At 40.7% G+C, this 23,269-nt stretch overlaps 1 protein-coding gene and 1 pseudogene across 1 annotated transcript; one reads left to right on the forward strand and one right to left on the reverse strand.

Moving 5' to 3' along the window:
* Positions 1–1,908: 1,908 nt before the first annotated feature.
* IER3IP1 (immediate early response 3 interacting protein 1) lies at positions 1,909–19,094 on the reverse strand. The gene is made up of 3 exons (NM_001113320.1): positions 19,001–19,094; positions 4,366–4,467; positions 1,909–3,102 (listed from the first exon to the last, which is right to left on the reverse strand). Exons 1-3 carry the CDS (start codon positions 19,089–19,091, stop codon positions 3,047–3,049), a joined length of 249 nt encoding a protein of 82 aa, NP_001106791.1. The 5' UTR covers positions 19,092–19,094; the 3' UTR covers positions 1,909–3,046.
* Positions 19,090–23,269, forward strand: LOC785129 (ferritin light chain-like; annotated as a pseudogene).

The following is a 23,269-nucleotide window of genomic DNA, read 5'->3' on the forward strand; positions in this document are numbered from 1 at the left end:
TGGCAACCCACTCCAGTACTCTTGCCTGGCAAATCTCATGGACGGAGGAGCCTGGTAGGCTGCAGTCCATGGGGTCGCTAGGTGTCAGACACGACTGAGCGACTTCACTTTCACTTTTCACTTTCATGCATTGGCGAAGGGAATGGCAACCCACTCCAGTGTTCTTGCCTGGAGAATCTCAGGGATGGGGGAGCCTGGTGGGCTGCCGTTTCTGGGGTCGCACAGAGTCGGACACGACTGAAGCGACTTAGCAGCAAGGCAGTTCTATTTCCAGTTTTTAAAGGAATCTCCACACTGTTCTCCATAGTGGCTGTACTAGTTTGCATTCCCACTAATAGTGTAAGAGGGTTCCCTTTTCTCCACACCCTCTCCAGCATTTATTGCTTGTAGATTTTTGGATCACAGCCATTCTGACTGGCGTGAAATGGTACCTCATAGTGGTTTTGATTTGCATTTCTCTGATAATGAGTGATGTTGAGCATCTTTTCATGTGTTTGTTAGCCATCTGTATGTCTTCTTCGGAGAAATGTCTATTTAGTTCTTTGGCCCATTTTTTGATTGGGTCATTTTTCTGGAATTGAGCTGTAGGAGTTGCTTGCATATTTTTGAGATTAGTTGTTTGTCAGTTACTTCATTTGCTATTATTTTCTCCCATTCTGAAGGCTGTCTTTTCACCTTGCTTATAGTTTCCTTTGTTGTGCAGAAGCTTTTAAGTTTAATTAGGTCCCATTTGTTCATTTTTGCTTTTATTTCCAATATTCTGGGAGGTAGGTCATAGAGAATCCTGCTGTGATGTATGTCGGAGAGTGTTTTGCCTATGTTCTCCTCTAGGAATTTTATAGTTTCTGGTCTTACGTTTAGATCTTTAATCCATTTTGAGTTTATTTTTGTGTATGGCGTTAGAAAGTGTTCTAGTTTCATTCTTTTACACATGGTTGACCAGTTTTCCCAGCACCACTTGTTAAAAGAGATTGTCTTTAATCCATTGTATATTCTTGCCTCCTTTGTCAAAGGTAAGGTGTCCATAGGTGTGTGGATTTATCTCTGGGCATTCTATTTTGTTCCATTGATCTATATTTCTGTCTTTGTGCCAGTACCATACTGTCTTGATGACTGTGGCTTTGTAGTAGAGCTTGAAGTCAGGCAGGTTGATTCCTCCAGTTCCATTCTTCTTTCTCAAGATTGCTTTGGCTATTCGAGGTTTTTTGTATTTCCATACAAATTGTGAAATTATTTGTTCTAGCTCTGTGAAGAATACCATTGGTAGCTTGATAGGGATTGCACTGAATCTATAAATTGCTTTGGGTAGTATACTCATTTTCACTATATTGATTCTTCCAATCCATGAACATGGTATATTTCTCCATCTATTAGTGTCCTCTTTGATTTCTTTCACCAGTGTTTTATAGTTTTCTATATATAGGCCTTTAGTTTCTTTAGGTAGCTCTTCTTTCTCTTTAAAATTCTATTGCCTGTGGAGAAGCAGGAGTGCCCTCAGTTAACTGCTTCTTTTGAATCTGTTCAAAAGCTTAAATTCAAATTCATGTGTCAGATTCTTAAATTGCCTTTAAGGGCAAAATATGTTAGTTACTCCCATTAGCCAACAAATCAACTAAGGATCCCTAATAAACTTCTTTGGTTCAGCTGTAAGGCCCCCCTGCTCAGAGATCTTCCATCTCCAGCTCAGGCATGGCCAACAGGCATCTAATACCTGCCCTTAAGTCATAGAATCAGAGTTGTTCATGAGTTGTCCTGATATATGTCAGCAATGCTGTTAATTCATTGAAGAAAAAAGAAACTCATTAAATCTGTGTTCAATGATTTTAGAGCAAAGAACATATAGAGTAAGTATTATACACAAAATAAGATTAACACTGACAGGTATATACTAAGGTACAAAAACAAGTGTTTGACTTGGAAATTGAATTTTATTTACAAATGTTCTCTTTTAAACACAGATGCCGTTCCACCCCTTTTAAAGCATTATTAACTAATTTCCAGAAAAACCATTTACATTATCTTAATCTTTCTGCATAAAACGGTATTATGGGATAAACAAATATGGGATGGTCTAAGACTTAAAAACAAAACAAAAGACAATTTATCCACCATGAATGCTCTAGTGTCTGACAGAATGAAGAATCACCAATCACACCCCTTAATGTGCTACTCCAAGAAACCTGATAATTTAGGGAGGTAAATGCTTAACAATAAAGTCTTCTTACATAGTGTGGTTTAATGGTGATTGTTTAGGATTGCTCTTGCAGGCTACTATTTATGCTGATTTTAAAAAATAAGTCATCATTGTTAAAAAGGGCATAGACTTTTCTATACAGATTTTTCTTTAACCTTTGGAAATATGTAGATACTGATCTGGTCTCATCATTCAGGCCAATTAATAAAATAACAAATGCATGAATAAAACTTAAAATGAAACTTAAAAACACAATCAACATGTGACTATCCAACCTAAGAAAATTAGAACTCTCCCCAAAATCAGAGTATTGGTCCTCAATAGTTACTATAGATTTGAATTTTTCATAGCTGAGACAGTATACAGACAGAATACTTAACCAACGAGTTCAAAATAAAACAATCCAAATTATCTAACATTTTATATTTTAAAAATCCTTTAAATTTTATCTAGGAGGATAATTGTTCTCACATCATAACTAAGTTACAAGAACTTTGAAAAAAAATTCATCCCTGAGAAGTCAAAGAGAGAAATCTCTAAAAACACAGAAGTGACAGTCCTGCACCCTTTTACAATCTTTTCCATAGCATGAACTTTTATCAGCAGTCAGCAATCCAATGTATTCCAATCCTCGACAGTTATGGCCTCTGATGATACGATCTTTTTACAATAAAACTGTAAGTACAACATTTTTTAAAAATCAGATAAATAGGGACTCTGGTTTTATTGTCAGGTTTACATTTTTGTCAAGTCCAAGGAGAGCCAGCTAAGATATGTATACTTCAATAAAGACTGAAGTAATAACTTCTGCTGGCAGCTCTTCTTTGGAGTCTCCGTTTCCCCCACTGATCTTCACCCAAACAGTAAAAGTAATACAATTGCAATTGAGTTTACTATTATCAATGGCACTGCAAAGAAAAAACAAATTTAATTATTAAACAAATCAGAAAAGAACTAAGTCAGGAAGGTAGAAATACAGTATGTCATCAGAATCACATTGCAAATCCTTATCACATAGCAACATTCAAACATGCATTGGATCATAAAATCCAAACCTTATTTGAAAGAGGGCTTGTGTGACTGGGTAAGGGTCACAACTGTCACAACTAGATCAATACAAAGTAATCTGGGGATAGTGCTGAAGCAGCTCTGGGAACACAAGCAAACTGGACCCAGGCAGAAGTAGACCCACATGGTTGCCAGCGATATCTGACATTAGAAAAACAGTGCAAAGAAGATTCTGTAGCTTCATCACTAAATGAAGAATGAACTTATTTATCATTCTACCCAAAGCTGTGATGAAAGCAGCTAATAGACAGACAGAGGTAGAGGTAGTAAGAGACTCTAATTTTAATAGTTTCAAATAAAAGGTTTTGAACTCCCGAGTTGTTCTAAAATATTTTCTAATAAAATAACAGACATGGGACCTGTATTTTTCTCTTGAAAGTCTTACAGGACTCTAGATAACTTTTCTACTTAGAAGCAAAAAGAATTTCTAAAAGGCAAGAACACTAATGTCTTTCAATCCCAAGTGGTGACATACAGGTAGCAAAGAAACATCACATCACTGAGCATTCCATCTGCATCAGTTGGCTTAAATAGAGAAGGCAAGAGAGGAAAAAAACTAGTAACTTTTTAAGCACTAAAGCCAAGTCAAACAGAAAAAAGTTTCCACTACAAAAATTGTTGGGAAGCCCAGTACAAAATAGCCGGTTGGAGGAAGTCCTTGGGAAAATGGTGAAGGGCCAGAAATACCCCAGCTTGATGTACCCGGGCAGAAAAACATCTCCTGCCTTTGGTTATGCCCGGCACCAAGATTTAATAATAAATATTAAGGATGTTGCTTGAGAAAACGGGTTATGGGATAAGCTCATGGGTCACTTAGAGCACGCTGTCCTTGAAATATTTTTACTGATTAGGTGTTAACCCCATACCCACTCTGCTGACTGTATACTCTAAGCTCTTTGTTAATACTTCTATAAAAAGGCTTGACTGCAGAAATAAACTTGTCAGTCCTTGCAAGAGACTGTCCAAGTGTCCTTCTTTCAGGTTCGTTGCTTCCAAGTCCCGGGGAGAAAATCTCCACCAAAAATGACATTCACACTCGGAAGTTTTGCTACTTAAACCACAAAATTAAAATGAAAGAGTGTTCTACTAGTTTTGCTTCTTACCTCTCATCACGGTTCTTACAGATCGAATAAGGTTCATTAGCTGAGATTTAATTCCTGGCTCTTCTCCGAATCCTCCAATTCCCTGGTCTGTTCCCCAGCCAACTGCATAACATAAAGATGATAAGCTGTGTTAAAATTTATTAAGCACTTGCCTTGCTCCCTCATTAGTCACCTTCTAAAACGTAACTTTGAGTCTCTGTTAAAGACATAAAATATAGTCATATGATTTAAAAATTTTAGCGTGTATTTTTTACTTTTGATAAGCAGCACATTTAATTTCCCTTTTAATTTTATAAAATAAACTATAGCCTAGTAAATTATTCCATGGCACTGAATTCAGTAAAGATGACTGTTGTGACAACCTAACTGTTATCTTTCTCCTTTTTTAAACAAAGCATTTTTCAGGTCAGAACTGAAAACCAAAGCATATTGTCAAGTTGAATAATAAATTAGTTCAACTCAGAATTCATAAAAACCAATGTAATTATTAGTATAAAGGTGTTGCATCTAAGTTTCACTATGTGTTCACCTGGGGAAATATTAATACAAACCTGTCCATAGCTTGGATAGGTCTTCATAGCATGGCAACAGAGGTATATATTTTTAACTTGACCATTCCTCTTCATTTCTCAATTTTGAGGTGAGGAATTTAGCCTACTATCTAATCCCACTTATTTTTAGTAAATGGGTCTTTTACCTTCTTCTGTCATTTTCCTGATAATATAAATCATTACTTCTTTACCTTTATTTGTTCATCTTTTTTTTTATTGCCTTACACATTCTTCTAGAGGCTCACACATCCTCATTTCTGCAATGTCCTTCTCTTGTCCTTATTTCAGGTCCACTTTTCATATCTCTTATGACTAGGTATTTTTTTAATCTCCTATGACTACAGGGCTTAATTAATTCCTGACACACTAACCATTTAACCTGAAGATGGAGAAAAAGTTTTTATTTTATATATGAAAGAACCAAGTATCAGCTAACAAGATTTCATATTGCTTAATCAACTTTTACTTGGTTGAAATAAAGGTTAAATAATGGTTGCTTTTTTGGTTACATCAATACTGAGATATGCTACGGTGTAAAACTAATATAAAATTCAAGTTCACAACAGAATAGGTATGTTTTGACTCCCACTCACCCTTCAAGACCTAGCTCACCTGTGTTCATAGCCTTCCTAGTCCACGGAGGTGTTACTCGTTTCAAGCTCCCAGAGCTCAACCTCCATCACAATGGTTAATATCACAGCCTCTACCATCTTTGGCCAGACTCTCAATAGATGCCTCTGCAATTTCACCTCAACCTCTTTCTCCCTTAAAGGGTTAGATCTTTCTAGCTCACAATGTGTGATGATTTCCATCATCTACTGAGTGAAGTCAGAAGCTCCTTAAATTAAAATGCTAGCCCTGTATCATACCACAACCCTCCAAGTATTGCTATTCACACTCAATTCCGATTAACTGCTATACATGTTAAAGGCAGCTTCTGAATCCAGGTCTCAGTTCAGTTCAGTCACTCAGTCACGTCTGACTCTTTGTGACCCCATGAACCGCAGCACGCCAGGCCTCCCTGTCCATCACCAACTCCCGGAGTTCACCCAAACCCATGTCCATCAAGTCAGTGATGCCATCCAACCATCTCATCCTCTGTCGTCCCCTTCTCCTCCCTCCTTCAATCTTTCCCAGCATCAGGGTCTTTTCAAATGAGTCAGTTCTTTGCATCAGGTGTCCAAAGTGTTGGAATTTCAGCTTCAGCATCAGTCCTTCCAATGAATATTCAGGACTGATCTCCTTTAGGATGGACTGGTTGGATCTCCTTGCAGTCCAAGGGACTCTCAAGTCTTCTCCAACACCACAGTTCAAAAGCATCAATTCTTCAGCACTCAGCCTTCTTTATAGTCCAACTCTCACATCCATACATGACCACTGGAAAAACCATAGCCTTGACTAGATGGACCTTTGTTGGGAAAGTAATCCAGGTCTGTCTGACTTTAAAGTCAAGGCCTTTCCTAATTCCCCTCTATGTCATAATAAACCTTGTTTTACCCAAACAGTAACTATTGATTGTAAGTCATATTATAAATTCCTGGAACTAAATTTAGTCTTTCTTTACCTTTCCCTTCTCCCCAACCCCAGAGCAAGTACTTAATATACATTTGTGGAATTAAACTGAATTTATAGCAAACCGAGTTAACTTTGGATAAACAAAGGTATGGTAAACCCTAGGATCATAGATAAAACTTTCAAAGAACCATGTTTCTTTATTTTTAAGACACACAAAGCATAACACAAACCATTCATTCATTGTAGCTTTGAGGGAGGGAGGAAGAAATCCTCCAATATTAAATGCATAGATTTCTCCAAGTTAAAAACAATCTCAAACCTGCATTTTGCTTGCTTCTTACTTCTGGATCTCTGGCAAGAAAATATATTTATGCTGTTTCTCCAACATTTACTTTTACTATATAACAAGTTCTACTATAATTTCTTTGTCCCACATATTTTCTAGGTATTTTTCTTTCTCTTTTCTAGGTAGCTCAAATCAGAATTCTCCACTATATGGCAATTCTCTGTCATCTAAGTTCAAAGGTGTAGTACCAGCCTTTAACTACTTACAATGTGGTGAAAATTATTTCATAATAGTGTCTTGAAAAGACATAAAACACAAAATGGCTACCACCACCAGTTGTATTATTTTCCAAACCAGTTTAGTCTTACTCATATGAACCTACTTAACAACTCTGCACAGTAAGAAAGCAGCCTGGTTTCAGTTAAACATAATGGTTACTGTAAGGAAGAATGTCTCCTTGACCCTCTTAGGGTCCTTGGTTATGTCTGAAAATTAAACTGACAAAGACATTAACAGGAGAAAAGCATACAAAGTTTATTAAGGTTTTACATGTACCTGGGAGTCTTCAGGAGAAAATGAAGACCTGAAAAAGTGAGCAGAACAGGAAACTTCTACCTTTTAGACAAGGGAATAAATTTGTGAAGAATTAACAAGAAAAGGCATTTGGGCTATGGATAATGTCATAAAGTAATACAGTCTGTCTGGCCCTCAGTTCCCTGTCTCTGGTGCTAAGAATGTCTCCCTTCCTTCTGGTATGGGGAGGATACCTTTCACATGAGAAACTTATTTCCTGCTTTCAGGAAAGAAGGGGCAGTGAGGGGGGAGGGTGGGGTGATCGCTCTGCTTCTGGTGTTTTCTCTAAACTCCTTCAGCTTGAGATGTTCAACACGCCACAGTGACTTACTTGGGGGTAGCATGTCCTGAACCCCATCAGTGGACACACACTTTTAAGTTAAGACTTCTCCTGAAATCTAATATGTCCAACTCTTTGCGACCCCATGGACTGTAGCTCCTCTGTCCATGGAATTTTCTAGACAAGAATGCTGGAGTGGGTTGCCATTTCCAGGGGACTTTCCCGACCCAGGAATCCAACCCACATCTCCTGTGCCTCCTGCACTGGCAGGTGGATTCTCTTACCACTGAGCTTACAAGAGTAATAAGAAAGAAGTCCTCAGGCAAGAGAAGTTAATCCGAACAACAACAGAAAAAGATAAACGGAACAATAACTGACTTAGCAGAGAAAACTGAAATCTAAACCTCCAGGGAGCACACAATAAAAAACTGAGGCGAATCTTGCTGAGAATCCTGAAAACTTGAGAGAAACTTCAAAATGCCAGTGAGGGTGATGCGGTTTTGGAAACACAGGAGGACTAACTGAAAGTCCCCACAGGAGAAGTTAGCGCCGCTCATCCCCACCTCCCTTTCCTTAGACTGAACTGATGGGAAGAGTTTCTCTCTTTCTTACCCCCTCAGGAGACGGGTTTACTCTCAGTGGAGACTGAAGCAGGGAACCTCCAGACCTGGGGTCTCGGGAAGGTGGACTGAATTAATTAATTAAGGTCTACAAACCTAAGTGTCAGATTCCTGCTCGCTTTCCCTGCTTGTGTATCACATAAGTCTGGAACGTAAGAATACTTACATTCTGCAGACAGGAAGCTGCACAATTACTCAGGAAGTTGGTCAATTAGTGACTTCAGTTAGTGACATACAGGGGGATTTAATGAAACGGCGAATTTAACTCAGACGCCCACTGGTGAGTAACTCCCAACCATATACACAGAGCTTCCAAAGAGCCTCTCAGGGTTTACTCTTTAGAATGAACTGACAGTCAAGAGGGAACAATTCTGAACATGGTAGGATAGAGTCAAGCCAGAAAAGAAGGCTCTGAGGAAGAGAGAATGCAAGAAGTTCATTTTTTTAAAAAAACGAACATCCTTAGAGAAAAACAATTGTAGCTACAAAACTCAGAGAACGAGATACCCTGAAAAAGGGAACGTAAAAAAGGAGCACTGTTCTCGCTCTATCAGCATAAAAAGTTCAAGAGGCTGACACACCAAGTTGAAGACACCTACAAGACAAGAAAAGCATTAAAAAAGGAATATCAATATGTCAAAATAACTGGAGTTTCAGAAAGAGCAAAGAAAAAACAGGAAAAAATTACCTAATGAGGTGGCCAAAAAGCACACGGAAAGATGTTCAACATCACTAATTATCAGAGAAAATGAAGTCAAAACTACAACGAGGTATTAACTGACACCGGTCAGAATGGCTATCATCAAAAAATCTACAACAATAAATGCTGGAGAGGGTGTGAAGAAAAGGGAAGCCTCTTACACTGTTGGTGGGAATGTAAACTGATACAGTCACTACACCACTATGGAGAACAGTGTGGAGGTTCCTTAAAACTAAAAATAGAACTACCATATGATCCAGCAATCCCACTCCTAGGCATATACCCAGAGAAAAACATTATTCAAAAAGATACATGCACCCCAATGTTCAACAGCCAGGACACGGAAGCAACATAAATGTCCATCAACAGAGGAATGGACAAAGATGACGCAGTGCATATATACAATGGAATACTATTCAGCCATAAGAACAAAATAATGCCATTTGCAGCAACAAGGACGGACCTAGAGACTGTTTGTCATACTGAGTGAAGTCAGAAAGACATATCATTATGATATCATTTATATGTGGAGTCAAAAAAAAAGAGGGGGTACAAAATCACTGCAGATGGTGACTGCAGCCATGGAATTAAAAGACGCTTACTCCTTGGAAGGAAAGTTATGACCAACCTAGAGAGCATATTCAAAAGCAGAGACATTACTTTGCCAGCAAAGGTCCGTCTAGTCAAGGCTATGGTTTTTCCAGTGGTCATGTATGGATATGAGAGTTGGACTGTGAAGAAGGCTGAGCGCTGAAGAATTGATGCTTTTGAACTGTGGCGTTGGAGAAGACTCTTGAGAGTCCCTTGGACTGCAAGGAGATCCAACCAGTCCATTCTGAAGGAGATCAGCCCTGGGATTTCTTTGGAAGGAATGATGCTAAAGCTGAAACTCCAGTACTTTGGCCACCTCATGCAAAGAGTTGACTCCTTGGAAAAGACTCTGATGCTGGGAGGGATTGGGGGCAGGAGGAGAAGGGGACGTCAGAGGATGAGATGGCTGGATGGCATCACTGACTCGATGGATGTGAGTCTGAGTGAACTCCGGGAGTTGGTGATGGACAGGGAGGCCTGGCATGCTGCAATTCATGGGGTCGCAAAGAGTCGGACACAACTTAGCGACTGAACTGAACTGAACAAATGAACTTATTTACAAAAGTACAGTCATGGATGTAAAAAACAAATTTATCATTACCAAGGGATGGGGGAGCGATAATCTGGGAAATATGAGGATTAATATATATACACTACTATATATATAAAAAAAAGATAATAAGAACCTGCTGTATAGCACAGGAAACTCTACTCAACACTCTATAATGGCCTAATGGGAAAAGAATCTTAAAAAAAAAAAAAAAAGGATATAATGGATTCACTTTGCTGTACACCTGAAACTACCACAAATGCTGTAAATCAACTATACGCCAATAAAAGTTTTTAAAAGAATTATCAAACACATATTAAGAGATGATATCCCAAAACTGAGGGATATGAGCCTTTAGGCCAAATGGGCCCAATCAGGGTACGGCCCAATGAAAAGGAGACCCATAGACTGCCACATTATTGTAAAATGTCAGTCTTCTAAAGATAAAAGGGCTTCCCAGGTAGTGCTAGTGGTAAAGAACCCTCCTGCCAATGCAGGACATGTAAGAGATGGGGGTTCACCTCCTGGGTTGGGAAGATCCCCTGGAGGAGGGCACAGCAACCCACTCCAGTATTCTTGCCTGGAGAATCCCATGGACAGAGGAGCCTGGTGGGCTACAGAACATAGGGTTGCAAAGAATCAGACATGACTGAAGCGACTGTGCATGCAAAGATAAAGAGAATACCCTAAAGGGTCTCTACCTACAAAGAGTCAGGAATCACAATGGCATTAGACTTAACATCAATAAAGGAAATGAGAAAATTAAATGGAATAATGTCCTCAAAACTCTAGAAAAAGTGGTTCCAATCTAGAATTCTACACCTGAACCACAAATCAACTAGAAGAATAAAATTATGATTTTTTTTAACTGTTCAGCTGTAATATGCATAGTCATATTAAATATGGAATACTGATATTACCAATAATTGGCTGGAGATGTGAGAGGCGGAGAAGGGAAGTGTGTGTGTATTTGTGCTTATACAAGAATGAGTGTGCCACTGATGGTACAACTGTGCTAAAACCTTTCACAATAGTAGGTCAATGATTTAAAACTTGAAAGAGTTAAAAATAATTGCTTTAGAAGAATAGAGGAGGTTGAGGAGAGATGGAGCAGGAGGCTTCTATTTTTCTTTATAGGTTGAAGGGCTTTTTTGACCTTAAAACCACACACATACATTGCTTTGATAAAAATAAAAATGATATTTAAAAAGAAAACCTGTAAAGCTACTCCTCTATTGGAGAAACCCCTATGGAATTCAGAGCATGAACATCCTGCAGGCAAGGACAGGTTCCAGAGAGGGGCTTCAACCACAAGTCACTCTGAATTGCTCTATAACTGCCTTTAGACAGTTGCTGGTTTCATTTCCTTTACCTGCTTTTAGGAAATTTATCCTTGCTAAAACTATCACTCCTTTCCATTCAGGGCCACAGTCTCTTAGATGGTAAAAAAGAACTTCTTTAAGTACTTTGTGGATCGTGCACATAATGAGGAGTGATCCCAGAAAAAAAATATATCTTCCAACTGCTTGCTCCTCAACAAAACAGGATAAAACTCTACAATATAGAGAATACCATGATTTAAGCATCAGCACTTAAGTAATTTTTAAAAAATAGTAAATTATCGGCTAATGTTAGCTTCTCTATTCTTATGCCACTAGAATGAAAAAGAAAACAGAATTTTGGGGAGAGTGAGGAAAACATTCCTCTCGATATTCCACAGACAAATACAAAATTGACCAGTGAAAGATCATCTGCCAGGGATTACCTTTTACTGTAACAAATAGTTTTCTCTCCAACTGCTACTAAAGAGTGTCAGTTGTTTTTCTAAGGAATCTGGCCAAAGTTTTAAAGAGCTTTGCTTTTTTTTTTTTAAGGATAAAGACTGAACTCTGCAGCTTTCTTGTCCATAGCTGGAGGGCCCAGCAGAAAACAAATGATAAGACCAGCCAGCAGCTGTTGCTGCCAATCTCAGGAATGAACTTAAATAGAAAAAGTTACTAATTGTAAACACCACATAATGTTCTTCCCCTGCCCAGACTTCAAAAAGTCACACACAAAAGGGTAATCCATCCAGGTTCAGTCAACAATCCTCAGCTAGATACATTTTGAAGAAAAAAGTATTAACGCAGTTTTGAGAACATTGGCAAACCTCAGCTTCTTTGAGATCAGTTTCCATTTCTATGAAAGAAAATGAATGTGCTTTATTTTGTGTCACCAAGTTTGCAGGGCTATCATAAATGTAAAAGTACCTAATAAACCACACAAAGAACTCTACTAATATAAGTTTGAAAAAATTACCTTGATCAAAAAGAACACTGCTGAAGTGAATGATCTAGTATACTCAGACTAATCTCTCTTGGTTCAATATAATTCCCAATTCAACACAATTATTTCCACTTAACCTTTGACGAAATTAAATGCTTTTCAGTAATATATATTTAAATAGAAACATGTATCTATAGAGTTTCTTCAATGTTTTATAAACTGCATGCTCATCTATGTCTATCATATGTTAAGGCCTATGGAATACCTTGTTCATTTCTCTGTGGTGGTGGCTTAGTTGCTGAGCCATGTCTGACTCTTGAGACCCCATGCATTGTAGCCTCACTGACTGCTCTGTCCATGGGATTTCCCAGGCAAGAATACTGGAATGGGTTGCCAGTTCCTTCTCCAGAGGGATTTTCTGATCCAGGGATTGAATCTGTGTCTCCTGTACTACAGGCAAATTTTTTACCACTAAGCCACCAGAGAAGCCCTCATTTCTCTGTACATTGATGCAAATCTGACTTATTGGTTTTTTGTTTTTGTTTTTTAATATTTACTTATTTAGCCACATTGGGTCTTGATTGCGGCACATGGGATCTTTAGACCAGGGACTGAACCCAGGCCCCCTGCATTGGGAGCATGGCATCTTAGCCACTGGACCACCAGGGGAGTCTCCTGACTTACTGTTTAAAATCTACCTCCTTTAGGAATTTCTCTATTATTTAGGCTCACACAACCCTCACTAGGGGGGTTTTCATAGATGTTATTTATCAGATTGAGAAAGTTCTTTCCTATTCCTAGTTTCTTGAATGTTTTATCATGAAAGGGTATGGGGTTTTGTCAAATTTTTTTCTGCATCTATTATAATCATGTGATTTTTATTTTACTAATATGATGAATTAAACTCATTTTAAAAGGTTAAATCAACCCTGCACTCTTGCGGTAAATCCCACCTGGTTTAGTTTGCCAGTGTTCTGCAGAGAATTTTTGTGTTTATATTCATCAGAGATACTGGTCTGGGGTTTCTTTTCTTGTGCTGTGTCTGGTTTTCATACCAGGTTAATACTGGCCTCAAGGCATGAGTTGGGATGTCCTCTCTCCTCTCTATTTTGGTATTAAGTTTTCTTTAAATGTTTGGTAGAATCCAGCAATGAAGCCTGGGTTTTCCTTTGTTCAAAGTTTTAAAACTACTAACTTAATCTCTTTACATGTTATAGGTCTAATCAGTCGGTTCAGTAGTTTGTGGTCTTTCTAGAAATTTGTCCATTTCATCTAAATCATCTAATTTGTTGGGATACAGTTGTTCACACCATTCCCTTAACATCCTTTTCATTCTCTAAGGTAGTGATGTCTTCTTTGATCACTGACTTTAGGAATCTGAGTCTTCTTTTTTACTGTTTGCCAATTTTGTTGATCTTCTGAGAGAACTAGCTTTTTGTTTTGTTAATTCTCTTTATTGTTTTTCTGCTCTGGATTTTATTAATTTTCACTGTAATCTTTATTATTTCCTTTGTTTTTTCCCCAGTAGGGGAGGGGGGAGAACTGGATGTGGCTTAAACACAAGAGAGTCTCACTGCCCTTACTGAGCTTTAATAGATTTTCTTGGCAGAAAAAAGAAGTTTCTCTGTTTGTTGTATATTCTTATGACAATGTCCGGTGACTCTGAATGTTTGTTTTTTAAATAATAGTCACTAGTTATAGTGGTTTCATTGAAAAGAGGGTCCAGTGAAGGTTCTCACATCAACATTTTGGAAGTGCTCTCCATTAATAATTGTATTTCCAAATAATCTGTTTAAAAGTGGGCAGAGGAACTGAAGAGTCCAAAGACATAAAAACGGCCAAAAAGTACATGAAAATGGATTCAACATCACTATTCATCAGAGAAATGCAAGTCAGAGCACAATGAAATATCACCTCACACTTGTTAGAACAGCTATTACCAAAAAATACAAGAGACAATAAATGCTGGCAAGGATGTGGAAAAAGGGAACCTTTGTGCACTGTCCACAGGAATGTAAATTTGTACAACTGCTATGGAAAGTAGGATGACGGTTCCTCAAAAAATTTCAAAAAGAAATACATTTAGTAACCCCATTTCTGGGTATTTATCCAAAAGAGATGAAATCATTATCTTGAAGAGATATTTGCATTCCTATGTTCATTCCAGCACTATTCACAATTGCCGAGACATGAAAACAATCTAAGTGTTCACTGACGAATGAATGAATAAAGAAAATGTAATGTACGTATCGGAGAACGCAATGGCACTCACTCCAGTACTCTTGCCTGGAAAATCCCATGGATGGAGGAGCCTGGGAGGCTGCAGTCCATGGGTTCACTGAGGGTCGGACACGACTGAGCGACTTCACTTTCACTTTTCACTTTCACTTTTCACTTTCACGCACTGGAGAAGGAAATGGTAACCCACTCCAGTGTTCTTGCCTGGAGAATCCCAGGGACAGGGGAGCCCGGTGGGCTGCCATCTATGGGGTCGCACAGAGCCAGACACGACTGAAGCGACTTAGCAGCAGCAGCAGCCGCAGCAATGTACCTATACAATGAAATATTATTCAGCCACAAATAAGGAAAACTTGACATATGTGACAACAAAGATGGAGCCTGAGGACACTATGCTAACTGAAATAACTCAGAGGAAGACTACTACCGTACTATCTCACCTATATGTGGGATCTAAAACCATTGAACTCATAGAAAGAGACAGTAGTATGGCGGTTGCCAGGAGCTGAGTGGTGGAGGAAATCAGGAGATATTGGTCAAAAGGTACTCTCAGTTATTAGATGAGCAAATTTTTGGGATCTACCGTACAGCATGGTGACCACAGTTAACAACACTGCATTGTTTACTTGAAAGCTGCTCTGAAAGTAAATCTTAAATGTTCTCACTGAAACAATAGCTACAATAAAATGATAATTATGTAAGGTGAAGGATATGTTAACCAACCTTACTGTGGTAAGCATTCTGCAATATATACGTGTACCAAATCATCACAAATATGTCTTACACTTACACAATGTTATATGTCAATTAAATCTCAAAGCTGGGGGAAAAAAGAATGATGTATTAACATTTATAAATGGCTAATTCCCACTTAATAGCTTCATCTGTCTCCTGGCCTGCAAAAGCTTGCTATGTATTTTTAATATGGCCCTTTCAGAAAAAAAAATGTTTTCTTCCAGCTTTATTTTTACCTTTCCCACTTAGATCTACAACATTCTTGCAATTGACTTTTGTGTTTAGCATGAAGCAGAGGGTCAAGATTCATTTACTTCTTTTTGAATATCCAGTTAACCCAGAATCATTTATCGAAGGACCTTCCTATCACACTCTGCTGTTACCTTTATTAAATTAAGTGTCCATATAAATATGTGTCTATATTTGGATTCTCCACTCTGCTCCATTGTTCTATTCTCCAAAAAACTTTTATTAAATTTCCTTCTCCTTAATTAGCCAGAATCAGCTTCTGCTGCTTGCAACCAAGAACCCTGACATGAATAAATAATTTCAGGACTCAATCCTTGAACCTCCCTGAGAAAGAGCCTTCATTCCAACAGTTTGAAATTACCAGCCAACACTAAAAATCCCCATGTGTAAATCCTGCCCAAACCTCCCTTCTGGGCGCCAGACCTGTATACACAAATGCCTACATGACATCTCTCTCCACTTAGAAGACTGAAAGGTAACCAAAAATACACTACTTCCTATTCCTATTCTAGGACTTAGCTTTAAATGCTATTTCCTTAGGAACCAACACTGTCCTAATCCAACCAGGAGGTTACATTCCCATGGTTCTTACCTAGTTCTCTTCCTTCAAAGCATTTATCCTAGACTCAACTATCTGTATAATTATTTATCTGTTCTACTGCTCTGAGAACAAAGACACTGGGTCATGCTCGCTGCTACATCTTTCCACGTTGCTCACAGTGATTGGCCTATTTGTTGTAAGGAATGGAGAAAAACTTTCTGCCACCAACTCTAGGAACCTCCTGCTTCTCCAGCTAACTTTTCCTCCTTTTTCAATAAAGAAAGTATCCCACCTCCCATTTATGCCATCTCCTCCATGTGTACCTTAGGTCCCATCTCCACCCACCTTCTCAGAATCCTTCAGCTATCAATCACCTCATTTCTCTCCTGTATCTTTTATTTTTCTCTCATTACTATTTCTTTCCTGTTAGCCATTCTTTTTTCTAACCTTTAATTATGAAAGTTTTAAAACATATTTATCACTCAGATTTAATAACTGCTGATTTTTTAAACATTTTATTTTATATTGGAATATAGTTGATTTACAATGTGTAATAATTGTTGACTTGGGGGACTTCTCTCATGGCTCAGTGGTTAAGAATCCGTCTGCCAATGCAGGAGACACAGGTTCAATCCCTGATCTGGAAAGCACCCATGTGCCATGGAGCAACTAAGCCCAGTTGCCGCAACTATTGCGCCTGTGCTCTTGAGCCTGGGAGCCATAACTACTGAAGCCCACGCCTCTAGAGCCCGTGCTTTGCAACAACAGAACCCACCGCACTGAGAAGCCTGCACACCCCAACTAGAGAAAGCCCTCGCAGCAACCAAGACCTAGCATAGCCCAAATTAAATAAATAATTAATTTTTTAAATTATTGACTTTTTTTTTTGCCTTATGTGCTTCATTTTTTTCTCTGCTTGATTTCTTTAAAAATAAATTGCTGGTACTATAATATTTCACTCCTGAATATTTCAGTATGCATCTTTATCACACTAACAAGATGTCCAGTGATTCCTTAATATCATCTAGTATCTAGTCCATACTAGAATCTTCAAAATGTTTTTTACAGTCGATGTGTGAAGTAGAAGTCAACCAAGGTCCACATGCTGCATATGAATACCTTCTTAATCTCTTCTTTTTTATATTTGTATATTTGCTTCAGTGTTCACTTTCTCCCCACGTTTTTCATGGCACTGACTTACAAAAGAACCTGACTAGTTCTCACTGTTGCTGCTGCTGCTAAGTTGCTTCAGTCGTGTCCAACTCTGTGTGACCCCATAGACGGCAGCCCACCAGGCTCCCCCGTCCCTGGGATTCCCCAGGCAAGAACACTGGAGTGGGCTGCCATTTCCTTCTCCAAGGAGTGAAAGTGAAAAGTGAAAGTGAAGTTGCTCAGTCGTGTCCTACTCTCAGTGACCCCATGGACTGCAGCCCACCAGGCTCCTCTGTCCATGGGATTTTCCAGGCGAGAGTACTGGAGTGGGGTGCCATTGCCTTCTCCCTCACTGTTGCTGCTGACACCTAAAAACAAAACCACCACAAAACATATCCCCGTATCCCCTTCCAGCTACCATTTCTTCATTTCCTCCAACTTAGTGTAAAGCAGGGATGAGAACAGTACCTGTCTCACAGGGTTCTTGTAAGGGTTACACAAGTTAGTATGTGTAAAGCACTGGATACAGATTCTGGCACAAGGTTAGTGTTCAGCATTAGGTATCATTATTGTTATTATATCCACTCAACTTGTATTATACTCACAATATCTACTTGCCCTATTTGAAATGGTGCTTTCCACATCCACTCTTCTACACTTCTGAACTGTTCTCCATAAAGTAACCAGAAAGATCTTGCAAATAACACAAATCTGGTCACATCACTGCCCTGCTTAGGACCTTTCCAATTTTCACACCAGCTTTTTACCCCTCACTTCCTGACCCTTCACCTAATATTTACTGATACATTACACGTTTCCGGTTAGACATACTTCCTCTAAGATTTCCAAGACTCACAAGTTAGTATGTCCCAACACATCTCTTTTGTAACATTCTGCATACTTGTTATTGGCACTTCTTCAGTTTTTACTTAGAGTAACTTCCATTAGAAGGGTAGGATAACTGTTGTAACCTCAGCTCCTATTACATGGGCCCGGCACATATTTGTGCTCAATAAATCTCTCCTGAAGGAATAAATAAAACGAATCAACCTTGCTCATGGGTTTGAGTTTCAGTGATCTACACTGACACGTTCCGCACGCTGTGACAAATGATGTACCATCATGCAGTATTCTGCCGTAATTGTGCCTTAGACAGAAAAAAGCAGCCTGCTCAAGTGGCATGGAGCTCGCTGGATTGCGAGATCCCGGTAGGCATAATTTGTCTTCCCTGTACGCTCAGATTCTAGGCTGGTGCATCACAGGCACCCGATAAACTGTGCTGAATAAACTTTTCTTGGAATGTGCGTGGCTGGATGTTGTGATAATCCCAACAGGCTTCCTTTCCTCTTATCTCCAAAGCCCAGGAACCCCTATGACTCTCCATCAGTTCCTTCTTCAAACTACCCACGCTCCAAAATGAGCCACGCCCCTCCCTCTTTCACTGAAAACCCACACCTCAGATTTTTGACAATTAAAAGCAGCCATGGAAACGTGTACTAAATTCCTAGCCTAAACTAGTCGCAGGCAAGGGCGTCCCCGGCTCTACTCATCTCCGCTTCCCGACCCCCCAGGGCTGGCACCCAGCGGGCGTCTGTGGAACAATCTTCACTCTCCTGTGAGACGAGAGTGGCTCGGCTTCCCCACCCAAGGAAGGGCCCCAAAGAGGCGAGCCCTTGGCCGCCCGTCCGTCCGTCCCTGCCCAGGTGGTCCCCTCACGCGGCCCTACTCGGGTCCGCGATCCCCGAGCTCCGCCGCCGCCCCCTCAGTGCGGCCCACCGGCCCCACTCACTGTTCTTGAGGAAACGCTCCTCGTGAAGCACGGCGATGGCATTGACGCAGAGAAGGGCCGCCTGCAGCAGCGAGTACAACGTAAAAGCCATGGCCACCCACCCCAAGGCCCAACTGACTCCTCTCCCTCGGCGGCAGGGGACGTGGCGCCGCCACGTCCGGCGCTTCCTACGGCAGCTAGCGAGGCCCAAAACGCGCCCTGAGAGGCTCCGCCCCGTCTGGCTAAGACCCGCCCTACGCTCACCTCTGCAGGGCGTGTCTGCTGAGCTGTGTAGACCCGCGCTGTCCAATGCGGCAGCTTGGAAGTGACTACTGAACATTTGAATAGTGTCTGGCCCTAACGGAAATGTTGTAAATGTAAAATACACAGAACGAAAACAGAACGTAAAATCTCCCGATAATTTAAAAGTATTGATTACATGTTGAAATGTTTTGATTATATTAGGTAAATAAAATGCAAACATTAATTTTTATTGTTTATTTCTATTTTTTAAAATGTGGCAATGAGGTTATTGATAATGACATGGAGGCTTGTCCAATACTTCCATTGGACAGCGCTGTACTAGATGCTCCCAAGTGTTGTATGAGATGTTAAAGCTGCTGCTAAGTCGCTTCAGTCGTGTCCGACTCTGTGCAACCCCATAGACGGCAGCCCATCAGGCTCCACCGTCCCTGGGATTCTGCAGGCAAGAACACTGGAGTGGGTTGCCATTTCTTTCTCCAATGCATGAAAGTGAAAAAATAAAGTGAAGTCGCTCAGTCGTGTCCTACTCCTAGCGACCCCATGGACTGCAGCCCACCAGGCCCCTCTGTTCATGGGATTTTCCAGGCAAGGGTACTGGAGTGGGGTGCCATTGCCTTCTCTGTGAGATGTTAATAGGTAATTCCTATTTTACAGATGAAAAAGGCAAATAAAAGTTTTTATAAAAATTTAACTGAAATAATATGGGTTGAGTTGCACCCCACAGGCCTCCAAGGACTGTGCTTGCCCGAGTTCAAGACCAAAGGAAAACCTAGGAGTCAGAAACAGAAATAATGATGTAATGGATGAGGGGGCAGGAACAGGAATACTTACTGTCAAAAGCAAGGCCCTGGAGTGACACCCCAAGGTGGGCAAGATATGGCAGCAATCTTCATTCCTGGGGAATGGTGGGGTTGGCGGGTAGGGATGGGGGGATTACCAATTACAGAGTAATTGGCTGTCACCTTGGCTGATTGGTTACCAGGATTACCAGGGAAACCAGCAGAGGGGCATGCCCTTCACTGCTCCTTCAACAAGAACAATCACTGGCTGGGATTGGGGCAAGTGTGTGGGTGGGTCAGTCCTGAGTGTAGGGTGTAGGTGAAGCAGGTCCTGGTGGAGCAGGTGGTTACAGAGAGAAAGAGAACAGCCATCTTGGGGGTTCTGACCTTACAACAGGTCTTAAAATTACTGGATGAGAAACATTCTCTCCTTGATCAAACTCAACCTTGGCCTGTAAAAACTACAGATTCTCAACACAAATGATTTCATCCAATCCCCTATCCACATATTAAAAGACTTAGTTTCTAACAGCTCAATCCATAAGAATTAACCCTTATTATTGTTTAGTTGCTAAGTTGTGTCCAACTCTTTTGTGACCCCATGGACTGTAGCCTACCAGGCTCCTCTGTCCATGGGATTTCCCAGGCAAGAATACTGGAGTGGTTGCCATTTCTTTCTTTAGGGGATCTTCCCAAACCAGGGACCAAACCTGCGTCTCCTGCATTGGTAAGCGTGGCCACCACGGAAGTCCCTAGCCCCACCTTAAAGTGCCTGCCTGAGAAAGTTCAAGGCTCCCCCCAAAATTTGCTGTTTGTTCTAGCCCACACCTGAAAATAGGCAACTGACCACACCTTCTTAGAGCACTTATGAAAGTGGATTTATGATTGTGAGTCCTTCCTCTGTCCCTTTGAGATATATATGTATCTCCTACTGTTGAAGGGTGTCTTACTCAAGGACCTAAAAGCCATTCCTTTAAAATGTAATCACCAGGACTTCCCTGGTAGTCCAGTGGTTAAGAATCCACCTGCCAGTGTAGGGCACACCAGTCGATCCCTGGTCAGGGAAGATTCCACGGGCCATGCAACAGCTAAGTCTATACTTCACAACTACTGAGCTCCTGTGCCTAGAATCCGCGATCCCCAGCAAGCGAAGCCATCCCAGTGAGAAGACGGCACACCGAAGCAATGACTAGCCCCTGCTCACTGCAACTAGAGAGAGCCTGTGCACAGCAATGAGGACCCAGTGCAGCCAAAACTAACTAACTAAATAAAGGTAAAAAAATAAGAAAATGACCTTTAAAAAATAAAATTAAATGAAAAATAAAATAAAATGCAATCACTAGGAACGATAGGCCGTCTATCTCCTGGTCTCTGTATGAAGGAAGAATTCTAATTTTGATCATTTTAGCTAATAGACACAGCTGGCCTAATAAGCATTCACACTGACCGCCAGAGTCGGACACAACTGAAGTGACTCAGCACACAGCGCACACATGCAAAGTAATCATTTCCTGAACTTCTCGGTTTCCCCTTTAAAAAGGGAAAAGCAGCACATTAGGCCCAGAAAGGATTTTGGAAGCCTGTGTGTTGCAGCTGCTGGAAGAGATTCTAGCCAAAACCACGAATAATTAGTCAAACTCCCAAGAAGAAATTAAGCTTAAATGGGCCAACCAGTTAGTGCCTACAGGGAAGAAGAGAGATATCTTTTCTCACAGATACACATAAGCACTATCTCCAAAATCGGCCTTAAGTGCAAATCAGGTAGGGACAAACACAGGAAGATAAAGTAAAGGGAATAAAAGAAACAACAGGATGCCAACAAATCCTCCAGTTTTTCAAGGTCCACAAAGCTGTAGACACTAATGATAGAGACAGAAGGTGGTTTTTGTAAGGGGAGAGTGACCACTCCAAGTTTTCTATCCTGGGCTGGGTAGCAGGAGGGGAACATGCGGGCCTTGTCTGGAAGCTTTGGTTAAGTGGTGACTCACAGTTGTTTTTTTTTTTTTTTTTACTAGATTATTGGTTACTGAAGAAAAGGGAAAGAGAGATGACTGGAAGTTAGGGATGGATGAAGTGGAGGTGAGAGAAAAGCATCTCACAGTCACCCGCCTCTGTCTCCACCACTGGGTTACAACTCACATAATCTAATTCTTTTATTGTCAAAAGAATCAGGTTAACCTCTCTGGGCCTTTGTTATATCACCTATAAAATTAGGCGATTATGATCTCTAGGGCTCCTTCAGTCCCCCAAATCTCTAGATCTAGCAAAAGCAGCTTAAAATACAGTGTACAATATTTGTACCAGGTTATCTGATTCATCACTTTTCAAATATCCAGGCTGGTAGACTAAGCTGATAACAGCAGATTATATCCTTAAAAAGAATTGTTCCTCTGATCTCCTTACTTCCAAAAACATTCAAATTCTTGGATTTTTAAAATGTGTTTATAAAATAGTTGTCTCGGCACTGCCCTCAGCGGTCCCGTAGATGCATCTCTTGCTTTAATAATGTTTGGATGGAATAGACCCAGGGACCCCCACCCCCTCACCCTTACACCAGCCTCCCACCACCCTCCAACCTTTTTTTAGTCACAACCCTCAGAATCAGCCACTCAACTCTCCCCGATCACCAAGACCAGTGAACATCATTTTTCAAGCGTAGCTTCTCATTAGTGATCAACCATAAGCTCCCAGAATCGTCAGAATTATTCCACCGAGGTGGAGGCCACCGTCATCTGCCTGGTCAACACATGTCTGCTGGCCTCCTACACCTACCTCTCGCTGGGCTTCTATACTGACCACAATGATGTGGCTCTGGAGGACATGGGCCACTTCTGTGAACTGGCTGAGGAGAAGAAGCAAGAGAGGGTCCAGCATCTCTTGAAAATGCAAAATCAGCATTGCAGCTGCACCCTTTTCCAGGACATGCAGAAGCCGTCTCAAGATGAGTCAGGAAAACCCGGGATGCTATTGAAGCCACCCTTCTCAAGGAGAAGAACCTGACCCAGCCCTTCTGGATCTGCATGGCCTGGGTTCTGCCCTCACAGACCCCTACCTCTGTGACTTCCTGGAGAGACACTTCCCAGAAGATGGGAGAACACCTGACCAATCTCTGCAGGATGGCTGGTCCCCAGGCTGGGTTGGGCGAATATCTCTTCAAAAAGCTCACCCTCAAGCATGACTAGGAGCCTCTGGAGCCCAGCGGCCTTTGAGGAACCCCCCTAATGTCAGGGCTTCACCCCTTCTCTGT

This window comes from Bos taurus, chromosome 24 (genome assembly GCF_002263795.3).
Source record: "Bos taurus isolate L1 Dominette 01449 registration number 42190680 breed Hereford chromosome 24, ARS-UCD2.0, whole genome shotgun sequence".
Lineage (NCBI taxonomy): Eukaryota > Metazoa > Chordata > Mammalia > Artiodactyla > Bovidae > Bos > Bos taurus.

What these genes read in the sequence shown, in the direction of transcription:
- IER3IP1 (NM_001113320.1), bottom strand. Translation starts at nt 19,091, where the DNA reads ATGGCTTTTACGTTGTACTCGCTGCTGCAGGCGGCCCTTCTCTGCGTC. An exon ending in GGAGCGTTTCCTCAAGAACA is followed by an intron (nt 4,468 to 19,000) that starts GTGAGTGGGGCC and finishes TATGTTATGCAG; the next exon opens with TTGGCTGGGGAACAGACCAG. An exon ending in TGTAAGAACCGTGATGAGAG is followed by an intron (nt 3,103 to 4,365) that starts GTAAGAAGCAAA and finishes TTTTCTTTGCAG; the next exon opens with TGCCATTGATAATAGTAAAC.